This window comes from Rhinolophus sinicus, chromosome 7 (assembly GCF_057876585.1).
Source record: "Rhinolophus sinicus isolate RSI-liver-muscle chromosome 7, RSI-T2T, whole genome shotgun sequence".
Lineage (NCBI taxonomy): Eukaryota > Metazoa > Chordata > Mammalia > Chiroptera > Rhinolophidae > Rhinolophus > Rhinolophus sinicus.
In genome coordinates this window covers 28,455,210-28,480,716 of record NC_142507.1, presented here as the reverse complement: position 1 = coordinate 28,480,716, position 25,507 = coordinate 28,455,210, and the positions used below count along the sequence as shown (strand labels likewise).

The 25,507-nt window shown below is 38.4% G+C and overlaps 1 protein-coding gene across 3 annotated transcripts in view; it reads right to left on the bottom strand.

The window, feature by feature from the left end:
* Window positions 1–25,507, bottom strand: part of PRKDC (protein kinase, DNA-activated, catalytic subunit) — a 270,606-nt gene that overhangs the window by 114,690 nt on the left and 130,409 nt on the right. For all 3 annotated transcript variants that reach the window (XM_074318994.2, XM_074318995.2, XM_074318996.2), the window contains exons 42-46: window positions 24,653–24,831; window positions 22,885–23,053; window positions 22,583–22,648; window positions 21,328–21,400; window positions 20,169–20,311 (exon numbers count right to left, since the gene is read on the bottom strand). In XM_074318994.2, the coding sequence (XP_074175095.1) occupies window positions 20,169–20,311; window positions 21,328–21,400; window positions 22,583–22,648; window positions 22,885–23,053; window positions 24,653–24,831 (630 nt within the window). The remainder of the gene's footprint in view (window positions 1–20,168; window positions 20,312–21,327; window positions 21,401–22,582; window positions 22,649–22,884; window positions 23,054–24,652; window positions 24,832–25,507) is intronic.

Here is a 25,507-nt window from a genome sequence, read left to right as displayed (position 1 = left end):
GATACTTTCTATAAATCAGGGACTTTAGAAATGATAGGAAATGGTGTCATATTTTAATAAAAGAAAAACTAAGTAACATTGAAATAGCAAATTTTATATACAATCAGGGTTACAACATACTCAGTGAGACATAAAATCAATCACAGCAACTTTAATGTCCCTTTTTCCTTACAACTGGTAAAGTGTCAAAGAAGTTAATCATGATATTTAACTGTATTTAGATGTACTCAACATTTTTACTCAGAATCATTGTATCTCAAGTTGCTGCTCACAACCGGATAAATTTTAAACTGGAGACTCAGGTCATGCAATCAGATAGAAGGCATGAGGAGTGAACCCAAGATGTGGTGATGTAAATGGCCTATTACTGAAGTCTCACTGGACAATGCAACCATAATAGAACAACGTCACACATTTTTATTAACCAGCACAGATGCATGACATAATTTTGGTGAAACTAATGAATGGGCTCCCTTCGAAGCATTCATTAAAAATGAGAAACCAACCTTAGGAGCAACATAAAGCACATCAAACTCAACTTTAAAAACACATGACTCCTCCCTCCATCCTTCTCAGGCAAAAAACCACTGGGCAGACTGCAGTGGGGAGAAAGATATCTGGCAATGTCTGGGAGCAGAGGAGGAACAGAGTGGGGTACCCACCATGTATTTGAGGGCTCACTCCAGGAATGCATTAGTATATGGAGGCGGGCAAAAGGGTCAAGGCGAACAGGGAGTGAGTCAGTATATATCAGAGAAACTGGAAAGGGCTCAAGTTTGAAAGAACCCTGGATGGGAATCAAATGTATCTCTGAGACCTTGTGATGTGCATGTAGGGACTACATGAGTGCACAGGTGTGTAATATAATTCCTATCTATGTCCATGAGAAGGCTTGCAAGCAGCTTTCTGCTATTCTCTACCCACAGGAACCAAGGCCCCTTAGAGAGTCAGCCCATTCCAAGGCTGGGGCAGGGAAGAATTAGACGACCTATGAACATTACCTTGTGTCAGCAATTAGGAATTGCACAAAGAATGACAAGAATATGTCAAAAGAACAAAGAAGCAAGCATGAAGGGAATCTCACAGGCCAAACCTGGCACAATCTGAGCATCAAAATAAATGATAACTCACTGAATAAAATAAGAATCCAGATCACACTGATAAAAATTAAAACAAAATAAATGGGAAGAAGAGAAAGCTCTTCAGTATGGTAGAAGGCCACCTAATAAATAAAGAAGTAGAGATGGAATTAAAAGTTAACCATTTTACAACTAGCATAGTAATAACTAATTTAGAGAAAAGACACCAATGAACGTTAAAAACTAGGGGGTGACAGTGGGATGAAGAATGACATCTCCCACCAAAAGGAGGTCAACATCTCTCTCACAAGAACACAGCATCGCTTTGTCATACTCCTGCTCAAATTCCTAGTCTACTATTACTAAGGAAGCGTTGGATAATCACCATTGTACTACAAGGCGATGGCAACTGGGTGCATGTTGTGGAATCTTCCCACTAGAGAAGACCTTATCAGATAACAGGCAAACCCTGAGTGACATCTCTGGGTGAAGGACGCACAAGAATTCTTTGTACTACTCCTGTAAATCGTTTCTATTGGAAATTGTCCCAAAATTCAAAAACAGCATGTCACTTGTCAATGAAAAAACATTCAGCCTAACCAAAAGCTCCTAAGAGTTTATTTGTGCCAAACTGACAATAGTTGCTGGGAAGCAAAATCTCAATGGATTGAGAAAATACTCCACAAAATGGCAGTTCGCAGCTTGTATTACATGTAGAATCAAAGGAACAGGGTTACAAGAAATTCATACCTGGTAGCTTAAGGGGGTGGAAGAAAGCAAAACGTGGAAATCTCTGGGATTGAATAAAAGTAAATTGGAGAGACAGGTACTTATTTTATATAGGTGAGTACAGGACAAAGGTTCATTTTTTACAGCAAATAGAGATGGTAATCAGAGGACAAGAATAATCATGAGGGATTCTGTAGTTTCCTGCTCTGGTCCTTAAAAGGGATTACTGAAATTCCAAAGATGTTATCTTAGGTGCAAAAAGACAATAGACAGGCTAACTTAAGGTAAGGATAGACTTTATCAAGAAAGCATCACATTACCACATAAAAACGGCTGCATGAGGTGAGCTCTTGAAATCTCCCCTGGAATTTACAAAAAATTGAACAACTGTAATTCCACAAAAGACTCACTGCACAGCAGACAGGCAAGACTAAGAGACACGCAACTGAAATTACCAAAAGGTGGGAAAATTGGGCGAACGTGGGAGTTGGGAAAGGGGAAGTACTGAGAAGCAGGTCACACGGACAAAGAACACAGACCTAGCTTGGGGCTCTGAGCTCACTGCATTCTGGAACTACCACAGCCGCGGGAGAAGGAAGAACTGGGACTGCTAGTGCTCCACTTATGGCTCCAAGTCCCGACTGAGGGATCAGCATACACGACTGAAACCGACGCTCACGGTGGCTCACGGCAGAGACCTTAGGGAAAAGACTGGTGGAAGAAGTGTGAAACTGGCAGTTTAAGCCCCCACTGCTAAGCAGAAAATGGAAGGCTTAGGCACTGAGCCTAGCCGCCCCCTCCTCACCCTCCCAGTGCTAGAAACATAATGGTAGCAGTGTCAGATCAAAAGAACAGAAAATTCGCAGTTCTGAGAATAGGTGCTAGAGCCACAAACTCCCAGCCCAACTACTTCCAGCAAAGGGGAGGGAGCCTTGGGTGTAGGACTGGCTGTGGTTGTGGTTGCACAGATTGCTCTGGTCCACCTCTCACAACCCAACACACCCCTGCCCCCAATCTATCTGAGTGGATCCCTGCAGGAGTAAACAGCCACTGAAACACACAGGCTCTGAGTCTGGTGCAGTAAGAACTTTGGAACTTCAGAAGTTCTCCACATCCCCCCATGGAGGCGGTGTCCTGTGACCCAGGCAAACTGTTCACAGAAGAGATCGAAGCCCAGCTTCCAGGGAATCCTGCCATTGTGTGAAAAGCCGGAACAGTGCAGAGAAAATAAAACAATACAGCATGAAAGAGAATAAAAGGTTGCAGCCGGAGAGAAAATAAAACACTCCACCAACACCTACAGAAAAACAAAAGAAAGACCACTTTCTTTCAACCTGTTGTAGAACCCACTCCAGTAGATGCCTAGGAAGAGAAATAATAATTCAGTAATTGCCAAGGTAACAAGACAGCTCAGAAAGAAAATGAGAAGTCTCCAGATAATGAACTTAAACACGTGGAAATATGTGACTTAAATGACAGAGAATTCAGGACTGCAGTTCTTAAAAAACTCAACGAGATGCAAGAAAACACAGAAAGGCAGTTTAATGAACTCAGAAACACAAGAAAAGAACAAAATGAACATTTTGCCCAAGAGATTGAAAATCCGGAAAAAAAACACGACATTGAATTTCTGGAGATTAAGAACTCAATAAAAGAAATGAAGAATGAAAAAACCAGCTTAGGTAGTAGAGTTGACAATGGAGGAAAGAATCAGTGGAATCAAAGATAGAAATCTGGAATGACACAGATGTAAGAAGAGAGAGACTTGTGACTTAACAAAGAAATGAAAGAACTCCACAAGAACTTTCTCACTCCATCAGAAAGAGCAATATAAGAATAATGGAAATACCAGACAGAGAAGAAAGGAAAGAGGGAAAAGAGAGTATATTCAAAACAGTTGACCAGAACTTCCCAAACAGGTGGAAAGAACTGGATCCATGAATCCAAGAAGCAAATAGAACACCTAATTACCTCAACCCCAACAGGCCTTCTCCAAGGCACATTGTATTGAAGCTGTCAAAAACTAACAACCAAGGATAAAACTCTCAAGGCATTCAGGGAAAAGAAGACAGTAACGTACAATGGAAAGACCATTAGATTATCATCAGATTTTTCAGCAGAAACTCTACAAGCCAGGAGGGAGTGGAATCAAATAGTAAAACTATTGAAAGAGAGAAAGTAAGAGCCAAGAATAATATAACCAGCAAAGATACCCTTTAGATATGAAGGAGGAATAAAGACCTTTCCAGACATACAGAAGCTGAGGGAATTTTCTAACACATGACCTGCACTACAAGAAATACTGAAGGTGCCTACTCCACCAGCATAAATAGGGATAATTTGTGACAACCAAAACAGAAAAGGCGGAAACAGTAAAGGTCTGAACCGGAATACAGGAATGGAGAAAGTAAGCATGTTGACGAAAATGGAATACTGTAAATGTCAAACTTTCTTCTACATAAACCTAATGGTAACGACTCAAAAAAAAATCCAGAACCGAAATATATAACAATAAAAGAAGAAACAGAGGAAAAAAATCATAGAATACCACCACATTGAAACAACAGACAGCAACAAAAAGGCAAAGGAACAATGGAGACACAACCGTACCAAAAAACAAAAGACCGAATGATATGAAATCCTCACGTATCAATAATCACTCTAAATGTAAATGGACTGAACCCACCAATAAAAAGGCACAGAGTAGGAGATTGGATCAAAAAACTCAACCCAACCATATGCTGTCTCCAAGAGACACATCTCAGCTACAAGGACAAGCACACACTCAAAGTGAAAGGGTGGAAATTGACACCCCGTGCAAATGGTATCCAGAGAAAATCAAGTGTATCCATACTGATACAAGATGAAACAGACTTCAGGATGAAAAAGTTAATAAGAGACAAAGATAGACATTTCATAATGATAAAAGGGACTATACAACAAGAAGACATAATAGTCATACAATACTTATGCCCCAGTCAGAAAGCACATATATATTCCAAGCAATTACTAACAGAACTAAAGGGAGAAATTGACGAAAATACAATTATAGTAGGAGACCTAAATACATCACTGACAGCTATAGGTAGATCATCCAAACAAAAAATAAATAAAGAAATATTAGCCCTAAATGACACATTAGATTAAATGGACATAATTGACATTTATAGAGCACTTCATCCTAAAACATCAGACTATACATTTTTTTCTAGTGTACACGGAACATTCTCAGGGATAGACCATATATTGGGACATAAAATCAGTCTCAACGAATTTAAGAAGATTGAAATCATACCATGCATATTCTCTGATCACAAGGCTTTGAAAGTGGATATTAACCGTAAAAAGAAAGCGGGAAAAAACACAAATACATGGAGATTAAACAACATACTTTTAAAGAAGGACTGGGTCAAGAAGAAATAAGAGGAGAGATCAACAGACACATAGAAACAAATGACAATGAAAATACATCCTACCAAATTTTTTGGGATGCAGCGAAAGCAGTTTTAAGAGGGAAATTTATATCATTACAGGCCTATGTCAAGAAAGAAGAAAAATCCCAGATAAATAACCTCATGTTACACCTTAAAGAATTAGAAAAGGAAGAACAAGTAAAACCCAAAGTCAGCAAAAGGAAAGAAATAATAAAAATCAGAGCAGAGCTAAATGAAATAGAGCACAAAAAGACAAAAGAAAAAACTGATGCGACAAAGAGTTGGTTAGACTCACTAAACCCTTGGTTAGACTCACTAACATAAAAAGCGAAGACACAAATAAACAAAATCAGAAATGAAAGAGGGGAAGTTATCAGGGACACCACAGAAATACAAAGGGTCATCCAAGAATACTATGAAGGACTATATGCCACCAAATTGAATAACCTAGAAGATACAGACAAATTCTTAGAAACATATAGCCTCCCTAGGCTGAACCATGAAGAACTGGAAAATCTAAATAGAACAATCACCAGTAAGGAAATTGAATCAGTCATCCAAAACCTTCCCAAAAGCAAAAGTCCGGGACCAGATGGCTTCACTAGTGAATTCTACCAAAGATTCAAAGAGGATATAATACCTGTTCTACTCAAATTCTTCCCAAAAATTGAAGAAGAAACAATACTCCCTAATTCATTTTATGAGGCCAACTACCCTCACACCAAAACCTAAGGTAAGGTTAACACAAAAAGAGAAAATTACACACCGATATCTCTGATGAATAGAGATGCGAAAACCCTAAACAAAATTCTAAAAAAATTGAATATAGCAATGCATTCAAAAGATTATTCATCACGACCAAGTCGGGTTCAACCCACAGGCACAAGGACAATTCAACATATGCAAACCCATCAATGTGATACACCACATAAACAACATAAACGACGAAAATCATATGATCATATCAATAGATGCAGAAAAAGCGTTTTACAACATACAACATCCATTTATGGTTAAAACACTTAATAAAATAGGTATAGAAGGAAAATACCTTAACATAATAAAGGCCATATATGACAAACCTTCAGCTAATATCATAATTAACAGTGAAAAACTGAAGCCCGTTGCTCAACGTTCAATACGACAGAGATGTCACATATCACCTCTGCTTTTCAACATGTGATTGGAAGTCCTAGCCAGAGCAATCAGGCAAGAGAAAGTTATAAAAGGCATCCAAATTGGGAATGAAGAAGTTAAATTGTCACTCTTTGCAGATTACATGATGCTATATATAGAAAAACCAAAAAAACTATTAGAAACAATATACGAATACAGTCAAGTTGCCAGCTACAAAATCAATGTACAAAAGTCCATTGCATTCCTACATACTAACAATGAAATCACAGAAAACAAAAAACAAAAAACAATTCCTTTTGTAATTACAACAAAAAGAATAAATACCTAGGAATAAACTTAACCAAGGATGTGAAAGAGGTATATATTGAAAACTACAAGACATTTTTAAAAGAAATTGAAGAAGGAAAAAAGAAATAATAAGACATTCCGTGTTCATGGATTGAAAGAATCAACATAGTTCAAATGGTCACATTACCCAAAACAGATTTAATGCAATCCCCATGAAAATCACAATGGCATTTTTTAAAGAAAGAAGAAAACATCATCAGATTTGTATGGAATCACAAAAGACCCCAAATAGCTAAACAATCCTAACAAAAAGAACAATGCTGGAGGTATCACACTCTCTGACTTCAGCTTGTAGTAGAGGGCAATAATAATCAAAATAGTGTGGTGTTGGCAGAAAAACAGACACACAGACCAATAGAATAGAACTGAGAACCCAGAAATGAACCCACATAAATATGGACAGATAATTTTTGACAAAGAAGCCAAAAACATATAATGGAGAAAAGACAACCTCTTTAATAAATGGTGCTGGGAGAGCTGGAAAGCCACACGCAAAAGAATGTAACTAGACTGCTATCTGTCACCACGTACCAAAATTAATTCAAAATGCATCGAAGACCTAAACACAAGATCTCAAAAAATAAACTGCATAGAAGAAAACATAGGTAGTAAATTTATGGACTTGGGGTTCAAACAGCATTTTATGAATGTGACTCCAAAGGTAAGTAAAATTAAAATAAATGAATGGGAGTATATCAAACTAAAAAGCTTCTGAACTGCAAAAGAAACCATCGACAAAATAAAGAGGCAACCAACCAAATGGTAGAGGATTTTTGCAAACGCCTCTGATAAAGGGTAATATCCAAAATGTATAAGGAACTCATACAACTCAACAACAAGAAAACAAACAATCCAATTAAAAAATGGGCAGAGGACCTGAAGAGACATTTCTCCAAAGAGGACATACAAATGACAAATAGACATATGAAAAAATGCTCAACATCACTAATCATCAGAGAAATGCAAATAAAAACCACAATGAGATATCACCTCACCCCAGTCAGAATGGCTATCATCAACAAGACAAATAGTAACAAGTGTTGGAGAGGCTGTAGAGAAAAAGGAACCCTCATACACTGTTGGTGGGAATACAGACTGGTGCAGCCGTTATGGAAGGCAGTGTGGAGGTTCCTCAAAAAAGTAACAGAATTACCGTATGACCCAGCAATCCCTCTCCTTGGTATGTACCCAAAAAATCTGAAAACATTTATGCATAAAGACATATGTGCTCCAATGTCACTGTAGCTTTATTTACAGTGGGCAAGACATGGAAACAACCAAAGTGTCCTTCCATAAATGAATGGGTAAAGAAGTCGTCGTATATATACACAATGGAATACTATTTGGCCATAAGAAAAGATGAAATAGTACCATTGGGACAACATGGATGGATCTTGAGTTTATAATGTTAAGTGAAGTAAGTCAGACAGAGAACCATAGGATTTCAGTGATATGTGGTATATAAAACTGAAAACAACAAAAGAACGAGATAAAGAAATGAAGAAACAAAAACTCATAGACACAGACAATAGTTTAGTGGTGACCAGTGGGTAAGGGGAGAAGGGGTGTCTAGAAGAGGGTAACTGCATGGTGATATAAGGAAAAGTCACTCTGGGGGGTGAAAATACATAATGTGATATATAGATGATGTATTACAGAATTGTATATCTGAAATCTGTGTAACTTTACTAACAATTGTCACCCCAATAAACTTTAATTTAAAAAAAAGAAAGAAAGCCTTAGGCTAAAGATGTCGCTTTCTGTCGTGGCCCACCTTAGTTAGGAATTTTTATGTTCACGCCACCCTATGTGGTTATTTTTCAATATCCTGAACTTGTCAGATTTAACCTGTGGCCCTTTTCTGTCCACAGGTTCTCCTTTTGGTCATAAATCAAGTTGAAGAATGCATTGATGACCAATCTTGTTTGGGTAGTGTGGTCTCAAGGTGCTAGGAAGTCTCATGTGTAGGAAGTCTTTTTATTTTTTTATTTATTTTATTTTTTAAGTGTGTTTTTCCAGGACCCACCGGATCCAAGTCAAGTAGTTGTTTCAATCGAGTTCTAGAAGGCATAACTCACAGTGGCTTATGAGGGGATCAAACCAGCAACCTTATTGTTAAGAGCACCACACTTTAACCAACTGAGCTAACCAGCCGCCCCCCTAGGAAGTCTTAGTGTCAGCATTTGTCTTGCTGAATGTTGGAACCACTGCGGATGGGTAAGACCATAACCTTAGATGGCAGCCGAGGCCAAATGATTAATTAATTTATAAGAAAAGGTAAGCAAATGAGAGGCAGTCAGCTCCTCTATGTCTTTATTAAATATATCCTGGATCATTTCTAATCTTTGACCTATCATGATCCGAGTTTTTCTGTCTGTCTTTTGTTTTTTTGCATCTAGTATAAACACTTACAAATTAGGACCAAGAGAAGTAACATTAAAGCAGTAACACATATTAGGAGCAGAAAACGCCCAATATTAGATACGTAAGAGTCTGAAGGGAGCAAACATCCTAGCCAACTAAAGAACCCTTTACATGCATTACCATAATTTTCTGTTAAGCTAATAATGTCTCCTTCCCTCATCTACTGCTATTTGTACCTTATGATAAGTTGGAACAGATAAAAGAAGGTTCTATTATTTCATGATCTAGAAGTTCTAATTTTTCTTCGGGCCAATTAATTACCATAGAAATGATTCATGGGGAGGATTAGTTCAATTTACTAATACATTGCATTTTCAGTATTAATATTAATATATTATTAATATTAATATATATTTCAGTATATAATATTAAACTCAAAGTTAATTTCCCTATGATTTCAGTATTACATCATATTCCCATTGCATTTACTGTAAATCTGGTGTTATTATAATAGAAATCAGTATGACAGAAGAATTTTTTAACCCTTCCCAACAAAAATGTCTCCTTCCCATATAATATATTGTTATTGTTGGGGTGGATACGACAGGCCAGGATTGGGTGAATTCAGAATTCCGTATAGATTGGAGACATAAGCATTCACCTTTTCGATTTAATATGGCCTATCTACTTTACAGTGGAAGCACTCAAGCACCATTTATTAATCTGATTTCTGCTAGTTGTGTAACTGGGAAGTGTACCTTACTAGGCTGTACGAATACAATGGTGTAAATTACAATTACTACCTAAAAATTTTTAAAGGCCAGAAGGACAGTAATAGTTTCATAAATAAATTTTCTGTGCCTTCGGAGCCATTATAGAGGGCCATTAACGAAAAATTTGGAAGCTAATTGAGACAGCATTTAGTCAGACCCAGGTATCCTCTAAGCTATTTATGTTTTAGTTCTTGGAAGACTGAAGGATGTTATTCCTCTAAGTCTTTCAGGTTAATTAGTAGCCTATCTGTAGTAGATATTAGATAGCCAAGATATTTTACTTGGTGTAAACAGAATCAAAGCTTGTCCGTTGAGACCCTATGTCTTTTATGACTAGCTATTGTAGCAGGTAAGTTGTGTCCTCTTGGGAATCTAATATATCCTAGAACATAAGAGTAAATCATCCAAATATTAGAATAGAATTTCTTGGAAATTCAAGATCATTCAAATTAGGTTGTAGTATCTGAGAGAAATAGGTGGGACTCTCTATATACTATCCAAGTGAACTTTGATCTTCCCAGGTGGAAAAGCAAAGAGGTTATTTCCTGTTTCTTTTTTCTTTACAGCAATGCTAAAAAAGGTCATTGTTGTCACACAACAGCCTAGCCGATTGTCCCCCATGTCTTTCCTTAAGGAAAGAAGAGTCTGTGACTGTGCATCTCTGGGACTGTATATTTCTCTCTATTTAGTCTCCAAAAGAGGGTTTGCAGCCAATGACAAGTAAGACTCCCCACGGGGCGGGGGGTGGGGGAGGGCAGACAACTCAAGCCAGGAGGAACCCCATGGAGACCCCCATGAGCTGCCTTAGAAAGATTTGGGAAGGGGCTTTGTCTCCCCTTCCCCCTGCCTGGGAAAAGCTGCTGCTGGCTCTGGCTTTCCCCTCTCACCTAATTGGGAGAAAAGTCTTGAGAGTGACAAGATCAAGCTTATCTTATCTCTCTCTGCTCAGCTCTGTAAAACAATTTCAACATGTGATATATGTCCCTTAAAAGAGTTGCATACCTCACCTCAAGGACTTTCTGCTTCCGCTGTTTGAAGATCAACATAATTGGTTTGGGTTGTTTCTATAACGTGATAAATGAGTCCCACAGACCGTGCCAAAAACACTGCTACTCCCTTGTATACTTATCAATAAAAACCTCCAGTCGGCTCAAATCTGGGCTCCAGTCTTTCATGACTGTGAGACCAATGTCCTTCTGAAATTTAAACTGCATTAAGTCTCTGTATGTTTCTTTCTTAAAAACTTAACTCAAAGCTGCCCCTTCTCGCACCCTCACTGCCCGTGTTGCGCTGGACGTGACCGGTCACTAGATAAATACATTACTGAAAAGTATTGGCAATATACACAGGAATAGCTGATAATAGGGTATGTGGATTTGGAACTACAGGATATCTTTATAGCTTTGAGATCCTGTGCAAATCTCCATCTTTTTCCAATGTGTTTCTTTACTGGAAGAATAGGAAAACTACATGCATTGATACATGGAATAATAAACCCCTGTTTTAAAAAGCAATCTTGTATAATGGGCTAATTCCAGCTAGTGCATCAGGCCTTAAAGGATACTAGCAATTATTAGGTAGAGGAAAAGTATTATCAATAGTTATTTTAATAGGAATGGCTGACTAATCTTGCCAATATCTGTACTGGAACATCCTGCAACAAACATTCAGTCAGTCTCAAGACTGGTTTTCTCTCATGTTGTTCCTTTTAAAGTCATTATTTTCCTAATCTGATTCATTTAATTCTAAATACATTTCACCCTTTTGGGAGGATACATGAGCATCATTGGTTAGAAAGTCTCACACTATCAGGTAAGTTGGGCAGATTTAACTAGTAAAAATATATGTCGCCCCTTAACACTCCTAGCTGGAGGGGAACAGGTTCTGATTTAAACAGACATTGGTTGATTAGATATCCCTACCATTTGTACAGAAGCTTTATTCCAAGGCAGAGTGTAATTTAGTTGGGTAGTGTTAAAAACAGATAAAGTATAGCCCCAGTATCTACAAGGTCCTTTTATGGTGATTTCAATTTCTCCTAAAGTATTAGTAAGAAAGGGGAAATGCCCTCATAGTCTTGGAGCAGCCCTATACTTGCTTCTGTTTCTTTTCTTTTTATAAATCCCATTTCAGTTTTGTACAATCCTTAAGGTGACCTGACTTTTTACAATAAAAGCAGACTCATCTACAGGAGTTTCCCTAGGAAACCTTATTTAATAATTCTGTGGCTTTGCTCTCAGAAACCAAAAGGTGCGTTAATTGGAATAAATTAAGAAAGCCAGGATCATATGGTCTAACAGTTAATTCAAATTCCTTTGCAAACTCCTCAGGGTCATAGAGAGCGCTGGGGAATCTTTAGTAGATTGCTTAGTTCTGTTTGTATACAACTGCTTATTCCTCTCTGTCTGAGAGCGGCTTTTCTCTAAAGGGAGCTGCAATGGAGGTGTAGAAGAGGACGTGGGAGGGAGACTAAGTCCGGACAACAAAGTAAAGTATATAGTTGGATAGCTGGAGAAGAGGGAAAAGTAGAGTGTAGGCATTGAGCAGCTTTGAAAACCTTTAGTTCAGAGACAGCCTCTAAATTTTCTTAGTAAGTTCCTGGAGAGAAGAACGTCTTTCTCTGTACCATTTCAGAGGCTTCTATTTGCCAACTGAGGTAATACTCCCATTTTGTTCAATTTTATTTTTACGTCATTTTTTCCTAATTGTGCACACAAATATTAATTTAGATGTCAAAAGAGTTCCAGTTTGGCTATCCTAAGTTGATAACACTTACAGTTAAATCTTTCCATTTCTGTAAGTACTTGCAAGTAAAGACTGCCTAGGAACTGTATACATGCAGGACTATTAATGTGGCCAGAGTCTGGAAGCTTGGCTTTCACATGTTAATTTTCAATTTTCTTTTGAGACCAGCAGTCTCAATAAATATCTACTGATATTGTGAAGTGGGTTGAAGTGTGCTGCTTTTGGGCTGAGGTCCAAGGTGCTGTCACCTCCCTCGTTGCTTCAACCCTGACATGCCTTGGTTTCTCTCCCAGGCTATCTAGTACAACCCTGAGGGCTTAGAGCGCTAGATAACCAGTCTTTATGTACGTGTCCCCAGACAAGTCAAATATTTAATTACAGTTGTGTTAGAATTCCCTATGGGGCCACCGCACGTTTTGAGGAGTACCCTCAAACACCTCCACATAGATTCTTAGTCATCTAAGAATATCCCACATTCAGGCTAGAGGGAGTAGTAAATGCCCCTTATCTTCGGAGTTGAAAAAGTTCAGACTCTCATTTATCCACCAAAAGGTTTTGTTCAGACTTGCAGTAAGCAATTTCATTTGAAAAGCCAAAATTAAAAACCAGCCACCCATTCTTTCTCCTGTTGCTGAGTTATCTCAATCTTGCCTTTAATCTGGGTTATCTCAACCCTTAAACTTTAATGCCACCTCTAGGATTAAAAAAAACAAAAGAAACAAACAAAAATAAAGTCAGGGCCTCCTACCTTAAAAAAGGGAGGTCTGGAATTCCAAGAAAAACTCACCCAAGTTCACCTGATGCAAAGCAGGGAGCCACTGGGGCACAATGGGCCCCTGCTGGTACCTAGCACTGAATCCAGGTCCACAGTGTGGTCGTGGGTGGGCTTCTTTGGAATGCTGCCCACTACTCCAAGTAATGGCGATGAAAAATCACCCAGTCTAAGAGAAAGCTTATGAGAGTTTATTTGCGCCAAACTGACAATTGCAGGGAAGCAAAATCTCAACAGATTGAGAAAATGCTCTGCAAAATGGTGGTTTGCAGCTTACTTTATACGTAATCAAAGGAGGTGGAAATCCACTGGTGGTTGATTAAGGGGATGGGAGAAACCAAAGCTGGGAAGTCTCTGGGATTGGATAAAAGTAAATTGGAGAGACAGGTACGTGTTTCCCCGAAAATAAGACCTAGCCGGAAAATCAGCTCTAATGCATCTTTTGGAGCAAAAATTAATATAAGACCAGGTCTTATTTTACTATAAGATGGGGTATAATATAATATAATAATAATAATAATAATAATAATAATAATAATATAATATAATATAAAATATAATACAATACAATATAATACTGGGTCTTATTTTTGCTCCAAAAGACACATTAGAACTGACTGTCTGGCTAGATCTTATTTTTGGGGAAACAGGGTACTTATTTTACATAGGTAGGTGGAGGATAGTTAATAGTTTGCTTTTTATAGCACATAGAGATGCTAGTCAGGGGACAAAAATATCAATGTGGGTAGCTGTAGTTTCCTACTCTGGTCCTGAAAAAGGGATTACTAACATTCCAAGGATATCGTCTTAGGTGCCGAATGAGAATAGACAGGCTCACTTAAATTTACCTTTGTCAAGGAAGCTACAGGCCAAAGATGTGACTTCCCACCATGGCCCCCCTTAGTTAGGAATTTTTATGTTCACGCCTTCCTATGTGGTTATTTTCAGTCTCCTGAGATTGTCAGGTTTAAAATGTGGCCTCTTTTCTATCCACATGATATGGTACTAAGGTCCAGCTGACTGCCGCTTGAAAAGTTAAAAAATCTAGAGACAAGTTTGGTGGAAAGAAAAGCAGGTTAACTACAAAGGGATGGGATCGGACTGGACCCAGAACTGGTGAGTTCAGTCCCTCTCTCCCCAGGGAAGGTGCGGGGATGGAGCACTGCAGCCAGTCTGATCCACAGCAGCTTGTGGCAGGCTGGCTCTGGGGAGGGGAATACTGGGACCTCCTAGTAGCTGCCAAGACTTCGCTGGTCTTCGGGATTTTCCCGACTCCCTTCCTGATATTGGCTGCCTATAAACGTTTAAGCTGGTGGACAGAAAATGGTTGTCTGGTTCTGGAAACTGCGGGTCAGTAATTCTGGGAATTGTCAAATCGGAGAGCACAATGGAACTCCCTGGTCTCTACTGTCAGAGCCTCTCTGAGGCTAATCACCCATATTGGTTCTGGGATTTGTCTCAGAGAGGCCCAGGTTGGGCTTCGTGCCAACCTGGGCCTCTCTGAGACAAATCCGCGGTGCTGGGTTGGTTAGAGACGGGTTTTACCTCTGTCTCTCCCATCGGAGTCTCTCTAAGGCTTATTACCAGCACCAGTTCTGGGCTTATATGCCGTCTGGGCTTCGTGCCAAACTGGGTCTCTCTCTCTGAGGCCAATCTGTGGTGCCAGGTTGGTTAGAGACTGGGTTTTGACCCCCAGCTCCTCCTTTCAGGACGATTCGGTCCTGTGAGTACTCATCTGGTTCTGGTTCTGGTTTATTTATGACTTGTTTGTTTTCTTTTAGCTTGTGTTTTCCCTTTTTTCTTTTCGTTTTCTATTTGTGTTTTAAACACCAAGCTGATGGGAAGCTCTGTATCTGAACCTTCTGCAAGTCCCCTGGGTCGTATATCGCCAAACTGGTCAACCTATGGTTATAAGCCAATGACAAAGCATAGTGTTTTACTATAACACTGGTTGGCCCATGTATGTTCTGGATTACGAGGTAAGGTAGCCTCTCAATAGGTCTTTGAATTAAGAAAATATTTGACACTAAGAAAATATTTGGTTTAATTTTGGTTAAATAGACATGTCTTTTAAGGTTATTAACATTAAATATGGTATCTTTTGTTTCACCTGAGTTTACCAAAATAAATTTGTTATCTTTGTTACAGAATTTGCCAAGATAATAGTTTGGGTAATAATTAACTTTAAAATCTCATAGAGTTAAGAACTAATAAAATGTTAACTGAAATGAGGTTTAGATAAAACTATTCAGCAAGGGCCGGCCCGGTGGCTCAGGCGGTTGGAGCTCCATGCTGCTAACTCCGAAGGCTGCCGGTTCGATTCCCACATGGGCCAGTGGGCTCTCAACCACAAGGTTGCCAGTTCAACTCCTTGAGTCCCGTAAGGGATGGTGGGCTCCGCCCCCTGCAACTAAGATTGAACACGGCACCTTGAGCTGAGCTGCTGCTGAGCTCTCGGATGTCTCAGTTGGTTGGAATGCGTCCTCTCAACCACAAGGTTGCCAGTTCAATTCCTCGACTCCCCCAAGGGATGGTGGGCTGCACCCCCTGCAACTAGAAAACGGCAACTGGACCTGGAGCTGAGCTGCGCCCTCCACAACTAAGAAACAACTTGAAGCTAAACGGCACCCTCCACAACTAAGATTGAAAGGACAACAACTTGACGTGGAAAAAAAAAAAGGCCTGGAAGTGCACACTGTTCCCCAATAAAGTCCTGTTCCCCTTAAAAAAACAATCTTTAAAAAAAAAACAAAAAAAAACAAAAAAAAACAAAAAAAAAACTATTCAGCAATAATTATATGATATAGATGCTTAGATGTGGTTTCTCAGCATCTGTTGGTAACTTAAGATTTCAGTTTTACTAAGTTGTGTTAAATGTCAAAAATTATTGAATATCTAGGTATTTGAATATAATGAAATGCTGAAATATTAATTATAAGATAGGTCTGAGTTCATCTATTTTTGGCTTTGTCACAGGAAACCTAAAAGATAGATTAAGATCCATTAATAAGTATACCTTGTATTTTATTACAAAAGCCTTGTTTCTAAGGTTACAAAATATGTTCTTGGATGTGCCAAAGGAAATGCTAATTGCTTGCTTTCAGTTGTCAGTAAAAATTAAGGTTCTGAAGGTTATGGAGTCTAATTGATATGAAAGAAAATGAGGTATGTTTTCAATGAAGATGTAAGGTATGGAAATATATTTTTGAAGGAATTGAAAGAAGTTTGTCCTAAGGATGGTTATTTGTCAATGAGTGAGAGGAGACAAAGAAGGACTGGGAAGTTAGAGAAGGTTTGTAAAGGAAAATCTTGAAAGAATTTTATGTATGTCTAAGCTAAATGTGATTAATTAGGTTTAAATATCAAAAATAAGCTGGTACAAAATTAGTTTTCCCTCTCTGCTAAATAAGACAAGGTTGTTAGACTATTGGTCCGTTACTGATATTATGAAAAAGTTTTCTTCCTGAAAAGCAAAGATTATATGTATCATCAAAATAAATTTCTGTTTTATATTGTCTTAGTTAAGTCCTTGGTTACTAAAAAAACAACAAAAAAAAACCCCTAAATTTAAGAACTAAGTTTTGCTAATAGTTATATAAACTTCTGTACTTCAGGACTGTTAGAGTTCATGTGCCCTCCTGGCATCAGAGAATAGACCAGTGTAAGGAAGGTTAGTCTAATGTTTTCCCTTACCTCACAGGGTATTATAATGGTTCTGGCCCACTGTTATACCCTTGATAGAGAAGGTCAGATCCTAGAGAAGGCCAGGGAATTTGTTTAAATGTCTTTAACAACCGAGACAGGGAAAGTGAAAAAAGAAAGGTACAGTGAAACTAGAGACAAGGTCAGAGACAGGCCAGATTTTTGGCTGCAGTTAATAGTAAGGCCAAGGCTAGGGCCACCTCAGGGCTACGCCGGGCGCCCCAGAAGAGGTCCTCCAAAACAGTCGTAACACCCATGCAAACTAAAAGGGCATCGGAAGATGGATTGTCTCTTTTTCTGAAGGGAGCAGGGACCAACTCCTTCCCTGTAAATGGCTGTGACCGAGACAGGCCTGAGTGTCCCAGCAGCCCCCCAGGAGAAAGAGACCAATCTCATCACAGGGGAGGAACTGCGGTGCCCCTTGCCATGGCGTTTAGCCTGTTAAACTTCCTGCTTGATATGGGAGCCATTCATTCTGTTTTGACCACTCACTCTGGACCTGTTTCCTCTAAAACCTGCTCGGTTGTAAAGATAAATAGAGCCAGTAGATTTGGGCTCATTTTACTCAGCCTGTTCCTTACCATTGTTCTATACCTTAGAGGAAATGTAGAACGAGCAAATCAAACTTTAAAAAGGACTCTGGAAAAGTTTTGTCAGGAGACCTCTAAGCCCTGGCTCTCATTGCTGCCCAGTGCTTTGGATTATGACCTCAATTCTGTTATTTCCTGTTATTAACTTGGAAGAGGTTCAGCAGGCACTAAGAAAATATAGAGAACCGGCACCTCCCCCAGGCCAACCCCTCTATATATGTAGTCCCGGAGAGTCAGGGGACCAAGTACATTTCAAGGTCTAGAGGGGGAGGGGTCTCTAACAGACCAGTTAACTCCTAAATGGAAGGGACCCTTTACAGTTTTTCCGAGCACCCCAATGGTTGCCAGGCTTCAGAGAGCCTGTGGCTAGGTCTCCCTCCCTCGAATCAAACCTGTTTCATTTGAATCTCCACAAGACTCCCCACAAAGGAAGACTTGTGGAGAGCAGGATTTGCGCTGACAAGGACCTTACAGCCTGCAATGTCATTCAAGTGAGGGCTTGCCTCAACATCTTCTCCCAGAAAGAACAAGATGACACAATTATAGCCACAGATATACAAACTCGCATATTCACAGAACAGTATGTTCTTCTAACACTTGCTTGTTCTACTATTACTAGCTTGTACAGGCAATTGTTCTAAGACAGTATAAAAACCGTGTGAGAAATAAAAACTGCGCCACTGCTCTGCCATCCGTGGACAGTGGACCTCCTGATCCCAACTTTCCTGTCTCTGTTTTTCTTAATCTCCCACCTTTCCCCCTCCTGCCTGTGCTGGACGTGGACACGGCAAAGACTCTCACCCCTGTTCCCATGAGCCAAATGAAGACCTTAAGCTCCTCTTCAAACAAAGAAGTTTATGTCATCTGGAACACAGCAATTCTCATCTACAGATGGTTATCCACCAGGGTTTCAACTTGTCCCTCCTGAGGACTGATAACAAGCAATACCAGCAGCCATTTGACCAAGTTTAAATCAAACTTTAAAACGGACTTGAAGTTCTCCCATAGCCCTCTCCCCGCTGTAACGGAATAGGAAAGAACTCTGGTGCCCACAGGCAGGGACTGTGCCTACTATCAGCAGGAAGTAGTGAGATCAGTTGCCGCCTGTATACCTGGATTTAAAAATTGTCTTAAGTAATATAGTTGTTTTGTTTCCTTTCTATCCTTACTAATTTTATAGAAATAAAATGAACATATGATGGGGGGAATGTAAGAGTGGAATTAGGGAATCAATAATGTAATTAGACATAGCTAGTTTACAGTTTGACTCACTATGTTGCTCGCTATCTAGCCACTTGTAGTTAGACTTAGTTTGCAGTAAGATCGATCCTGATACTCAGCTGTTTCCTCTTTGTTTCTCCCCTCACTGATTAACTGAAGAACTGTTTCGTTCCCTTTCTCAAGGCTACCCTTGTTAATCTATTTAATCAACAGAATCCTAACCTGAAAAGAACAATTTTTTAATCCTTAGGCACAGGAATTCAATTTGAAACTCCCTTGCAGTTTTTACTGGTAACATTAGCACGGTATCACACACACACACTTTACAAAATAAAGAATAATAAGAAAGATGGACAAAGGGCACACATAGGTGAAATAGTTCTACCTACCTGCAATATCAAAACAGGTCATTTCAAAGAAAGCTAGAAAAGTCATAAAGAAATGTTGGAGAACGAGTTCCTATTGGGATGCTGATAGGCCTTAGATGATAAAAAACAACTTTAGAACATACACAGACTCTGGAAATCTGGTAAAGAAAGAATAAAAAGATGAGACTACAGAGACGGAGAGAGAAAGAAATGGGTAGGGGGAGGGGAGGGAATGCAAACACATGGTGGGCCTTCTCTTTGAATGAATGGACAAGAGTGAGATAAATCCCAGCTTAAAAAAAAAAAATAGTGTGAGGTGCAGGTAAAACTTAGTAAATGAGGAAGTGAAGGAGACTATTATAAGCTGCTGGGACCCAAAAAGAAAAAGACTGAATTTTACTTCTAAAAATAATAATCAAAACCATTCCATACTCTACACCCTTGGTCACCAAGAATTTACTCTTTAACAATTAAGGAAAAAAAAAAAAAAGAATTAAGCTATCATTTGTGAACGTTGATGCATTCAGTTGTCTTTGTTTGGTAACATCAAATATCTGAATAGCTCCTTCATTCTCTCCAGAGACTACAATAGTCACATCAGCATGAACATCTGTTATCTTTCTCATTGGAAATATTTAAATGTGGCTCAAATTTAAAACACTAATCTCAGGGAGACTGGCTAATGTGAGTCAGCCCTTGGAGAGATCCTTCCTTCCTGTATTGATGAAATCAGATTGCTGATTCTACTATAAAAAAGGCTAGGGCTTAGATCTTGGAATATTCTCCAAACTAACACTATTTGCTGAGGACTACTGACAAACAGAGAACTGGCTTCCTCTGTAACAAGGAAGCCCCTCCGCCTGTATAAATGCTAACAATATTCTTTAATACATAAAGTATGATAACCTGTCTTCGAAGTCGACCAGTGGCAGATTTAGGGTCTTGGTACGAATAGCTCTGAACTCCAGTTGAGAAATCAAATTGACTCATTTCCTCGCTCAGGCTACTATCTGCCAAATATGACAAGGAAGATATATAATGAGGACCACCTGAAATACAAATAAAAAGAAAATACCTTTATTTAAGTATAGTAAGAAATGTATTTCTCTAAGCTCAAATGATAATAAAATTAAAGGATACTGTTAACCTCCTTTTACTTTTCTCATTATTGAGCAGTTATTTATTGTCAATTTATTGTCATGGACAAAGAAATTAAGTTTAACTAGATCCAATTTTTGGATATATTAACAGAACTTCTTTGCATTTAAAATTTTGATGATGTACATTTTGACCATAAATGTGGGAAGATATAACTGAAAAATAAATAAACCTACAATGTAAGAAATTGAGAAAACTGGTCCAAATTTTATCCTCAAATCAAGAAAACAAAGTTATCCAGAAAAATTAAGCAGAAAATTGAAACAAAGTGTATGTGAAGAAAAAGATGGTTAGATTTAAATAGGAAGGCCAAGGAGAAATTCCTTTAGGAATGGCATAAGACAAAATGTCATGAGTCACGCTGATATCCAGGGCCAAGATTATTCCAAGCTGAGGGAATATCCCATGCAAATGCCCTGTGGCAAAAGTTAGCCTGGGTGGTGCCCACAGGAACTGCCAGGGGGCCTGGCTGCTAGAGAGGAGTGAGCAGGAAGTAGTGGCAGGGAAGAGTTTAGGGGCCTTGGGCAGCTCTGTCCTGAGGGAGGTGGGAGCTGATGGGAGGTTTGTAGCAGAGGAAGTGGCAGGATGGGAACTATATTTTAATACAGATTGCTAAATATATCTAAATAACATACAAACATAATCCATATGCAAACAAATAAATATCAAGCCAATCTTGCACTTAAAAAACAAAAGTGTACCATATCTGAGCCTCCCCTTGGCCACTTAACAGATCTTCCCATGCAATTAAAGTTTAGCTAATTGCATTTCTTTCAAGATACAATTCCATTCACCATTTAAATATTTTTTAAACTCTATTTCAATGTTTTGGGGTACTTAAAGTATTGTCTATTATGTAACAAATACCACCATTAGAATCTTACTTACAATGTTGAAAACATCCTACCTGAATCTCCATTTGCTGCTTCCCTGGCTTCTTTCCTAATTTCAATATATTTTTTCTTTCTTTCCATAGGAACCTATTAAGTAAAACAATACATAATTTAAAACTTTTTAGAATTATGTCACACGTTTTTTATTTTAGTAGCTATCTGGCCAAAAAAACACACACACACCAATTAATTATTAATTTTTAAACAAAATTTTATCGAATTTAAAAGTATTCAACAATATCCACAATGAAAGACAGGTGAGTCCCCCTTCAGGAAAGCTTTTCCTATAGATTCCCACAGAACTCCAGAGAGGCACATATCTCCCCGTCTGGGCTCTGGGACACAGAGTGTGTGTATGCTAAGATCTTGCAGCCACATGCCTCAGTTATCAATAGTTTGTGTTTAACCTGTGAGCCTGTTTCCCCAACTATATGGTTATGATGTATCATAGCACCTTACAGTGCTATTATAAAGCTTAGAAGTAACATACAGCAAGTGTCTGAATGCTTAAGAAACTAGTGATATTATTTTTTGTTAGTTCTTTGCACATACACCTAGAAAAAAGTCTCCAATCTTGTGCCAAAAGGGCATAAGGCAGGAAGCAACCATTTATGTGAACTCATGAACCACTAAGGCATGTCAAGGTCAGCAGGTGTACAGAGGTACGTGAATGACAGCTCCTGGTCCAGCCCTGCTCTGCAAGCCATGGCATATGAGCTCTGGCACGCTGCCCAACTTCACATTTCCAATGGGCTGTGAAAGACTACAGCCACAATCTTTCTACCAATAGCTTAGGTTGGCAGATCAAACTTAGTTTGGCTAAAATCCAGCTCGTCACATTTGCCAGAGCAAGTTTTGTAATTATCCCCATGACTTTTGTGGATGGCACCCCCATTATCCTGCCAAACAACCCAACCAGAGCCACAAGGTCATAATTCTGTGTCCAGATGGATCTCAATTTCATTGACCAGAAGAATTTACTCAGAAAACAACTTCTGGGATATGTCCTAAGAGCTTCTTTTATTGGTATTTTCTTTCCTCTACTAGTCAAGGGAAAAATCAAGTTTGATGAATTTTGTTGTAGTTGCCTGAGATTATATCCCAGGTTAAACTACTTGAAACTACCGGTTTTTGTAGTTCAAAGCAGACTTGAATACTGGAAATTTAGTATGGTCAGCATAATATATACATATTTTTCTCTATTAAGAACTTGGTATGTTTTTTCTTTTTTATTATAACTTAGAAACATCATTGAAAAATTTCACTCACCTCAACTTCTACAGGAAACGTATAGCAGCGCTTCAGGTCTATCAGATTTTCAAAGATAAGCAAGTTCTGTGAATCCAAAGAATCACATAAATATCTGAATGGTGAAGATCATTACTGACGCTACTACAAAAATAACGGTACTTAATAACTCATGGAGAAGCATTTCAGCTTTAGGTATAAATGAGGAACTAAAAGAACTACAATATTATAAGAAGATACACAGTATGACATAACTTTAATTGATGTAATCTAACTTTTGAAGTCCTATGGTAGCAACAGTGAACACCTTAGGAAAGGCCTACCTTTTCTGGTTTTTCACTAAACAGAAAACCTTGGTAAAATTTTAATTCGTTGAAAACACAGCAGATAACAGAAATGGCACAATTGTATGCAGCACAGTGGTAAAGTCTTCTCCTCTCCAGCAACTGATTCTCACCAGCCATGTTCTCTGTAAACGCATCATAGCACAATCTGCAGTGTAGATCCAGGTTAAAAATTAATTCATGTAACAGTAAAATCATTGCTCAAGTTCAACAATGCCAGACAACAGGACCTCAATTCAATTCAGTTTTTGAGTGCCAGGTTGGTGCCCAACATAGTACTAGGCACTGGGAATAAAAGACTAGCAAGTCACTATATCCATGCACATATCAAGACAAAGGCCATGTCCATGGATTTCACCATAGTGCAGTAAGCATAGTGATTGCAACAATCACAGTAAGGTAAGAGATGGAAGCAAGAAGACACAAAATAGTCCAGCCTAAGGAGCCAAGAAAGGTTTTAAGAGAAAATACTGAGTTTCGAATTATAAGTTAGCCAAAGGGAAAACGTACACAGGTGTTATAAGCAGAGAGAAGAATGTCATTTATAAAAAAGGATAAGCCACATGGTGTGTCCAGAGGATGAAGTGGGAAGAAGCAGTGGTTAGCAGTGAGTGAATGGTGCAGAGAGATGCATTCCTGAAAGAGTTCGCCTGCCATACTAGGAGCTTGGACTTCATTATGTAGGACAAGGTCACCAAACCATGCCTTTGGTGAACAACTATTTTTTAAAATAGTTTTCTTGGAACACAGCCATGACCATAAGTTTACATACTGTTTATGGCTGATTTCTCAGTATAGTGTGGTAGTTGCCACTGAGACCAGATGGCCCGCAAAGCCAAAAATAGTTACTATCAGGCCCTTTGCAGAAAAAATTTGCCCATTCTGGTACTGTACATGAGGGAAGTTAAACAATCAGGTATTACAGATGTATAATCATTCTGGCAGCAGTATGACAACTGAGAGCGACAAGCCTAGCAGCAGGGAGAATAATTATGAAGGAGAGTACTGCAGTGGTTCACCAAAGAGCACCAGATGCTACAAAGCTGATGAAGGGGAATGAAATAATGGCATTGGTTTCAGGAATACTGAGGAGATAAAGTACACCTGATCTGGTGACTAATAGGATGTGTATGGAGGTTGGAGAGGTGAAGATGAAGGAAGAATAAAATATAATGCCCAAGTCTCTTATTTATGCAAATGAGCAGATAGTGATGTCATTCATTGAGGAGATAAAGTAATGATTAGGGTAGGAGGAAAGTAATGATACATTTGTTCTGGATATCCAAAATGATACATAGCAATGTCTGTGTTCAGTATTTATTTACTAAGAAGGAACTTCATTAGAAGGCTGGTTTTAGAGAAAATATATTTGATTACTTTGTGTTTTATAGAATGTCTGCTTAAAAATATTTTAAAACTCCTTTACTCTCAAATGATAGAAAAATAAAATACACTCAATCCCTTCTTACTGTAAATCATACTAAAAACATATAAAACTATAGAGAGGGAAAAATGGTGGGAAACGGTGAAAGAAAAAAAGGATTTTCATTCTTTATGAAAGATGTGTACAAGATAAAGTGTTACCCAATAACATGCTAAATTAAAGCTTATTTAAATAGTTTGCACATAAGAAAAAACAAGAAAATTACATTACATTTAAACATTTATTCACATTATATACAAGCATAAGAATGTATGTATCAAAAATTTTAAATCAAATACCCTCCAAAATTAACCAAAACCTTACTTAATAAGTGTTTTTGTAAGTTCACTTCCTTCTGTAATACATGAGCCATGGAAAACTTGATTAATTTTGGATTCCTTAGAGTGAACATCATCTTTTGGAAGACGAGAATACATCACATCTATCATCTTATAATAGCCCATCTTCTTGGTGATTTGAGTATCAAAGGTACATTCATTTAGCTAAGAAAAGATGTAACAAATGATTATCTTTGCTCTTATCAAACATAAAAAATATTTTATTGAATATATCAAATTTAATACTCAATGCCCTTCACATAGGAAGTAATTTTAGCAAAGACGTTAAATCACTTCAATAAGAGACAAACCAGGGTTTAAAACATGGAAATAAGCATTGATGTGTTATACTGAGTGTGGCAGGAAATAATGCACAACGTTCAAAGAATGAGGGTATGATAACAGCAGGTGAAAATTCAATGTTTAAAAAACAAAAATTTTCAAGTATATTAATAAATCCATATTAATAATGTGCCATTTCAGTATTTACAATATTCCCAACGACATTCTCTAGAAGGTTGAATGATGCCCCCACCCACAAAAGATACCCATGTCTCAATACCTGGAATCTATGAATATAAGTTCATAAGGCAAAAAGGGACTTTGTAAATGTGATTAATGGGGAGATCTATCTGGACCCTAATTAAATATAACCTTGTAAGAGGAATAAAGAGGGAGATCAGATAAATAGAAACAGGCAAAATAATAATGGAGGCAGAGTCTGGAGTGATGATACAGCCACAAGTCAAGAAATGCCAGCAGCCACCAGAAGCCTGAAGAGGCAAGGAATGGATACTCAGAGCTAGTGGGGCAATGAGGCCCTTGCAAGACCTTGATTTTG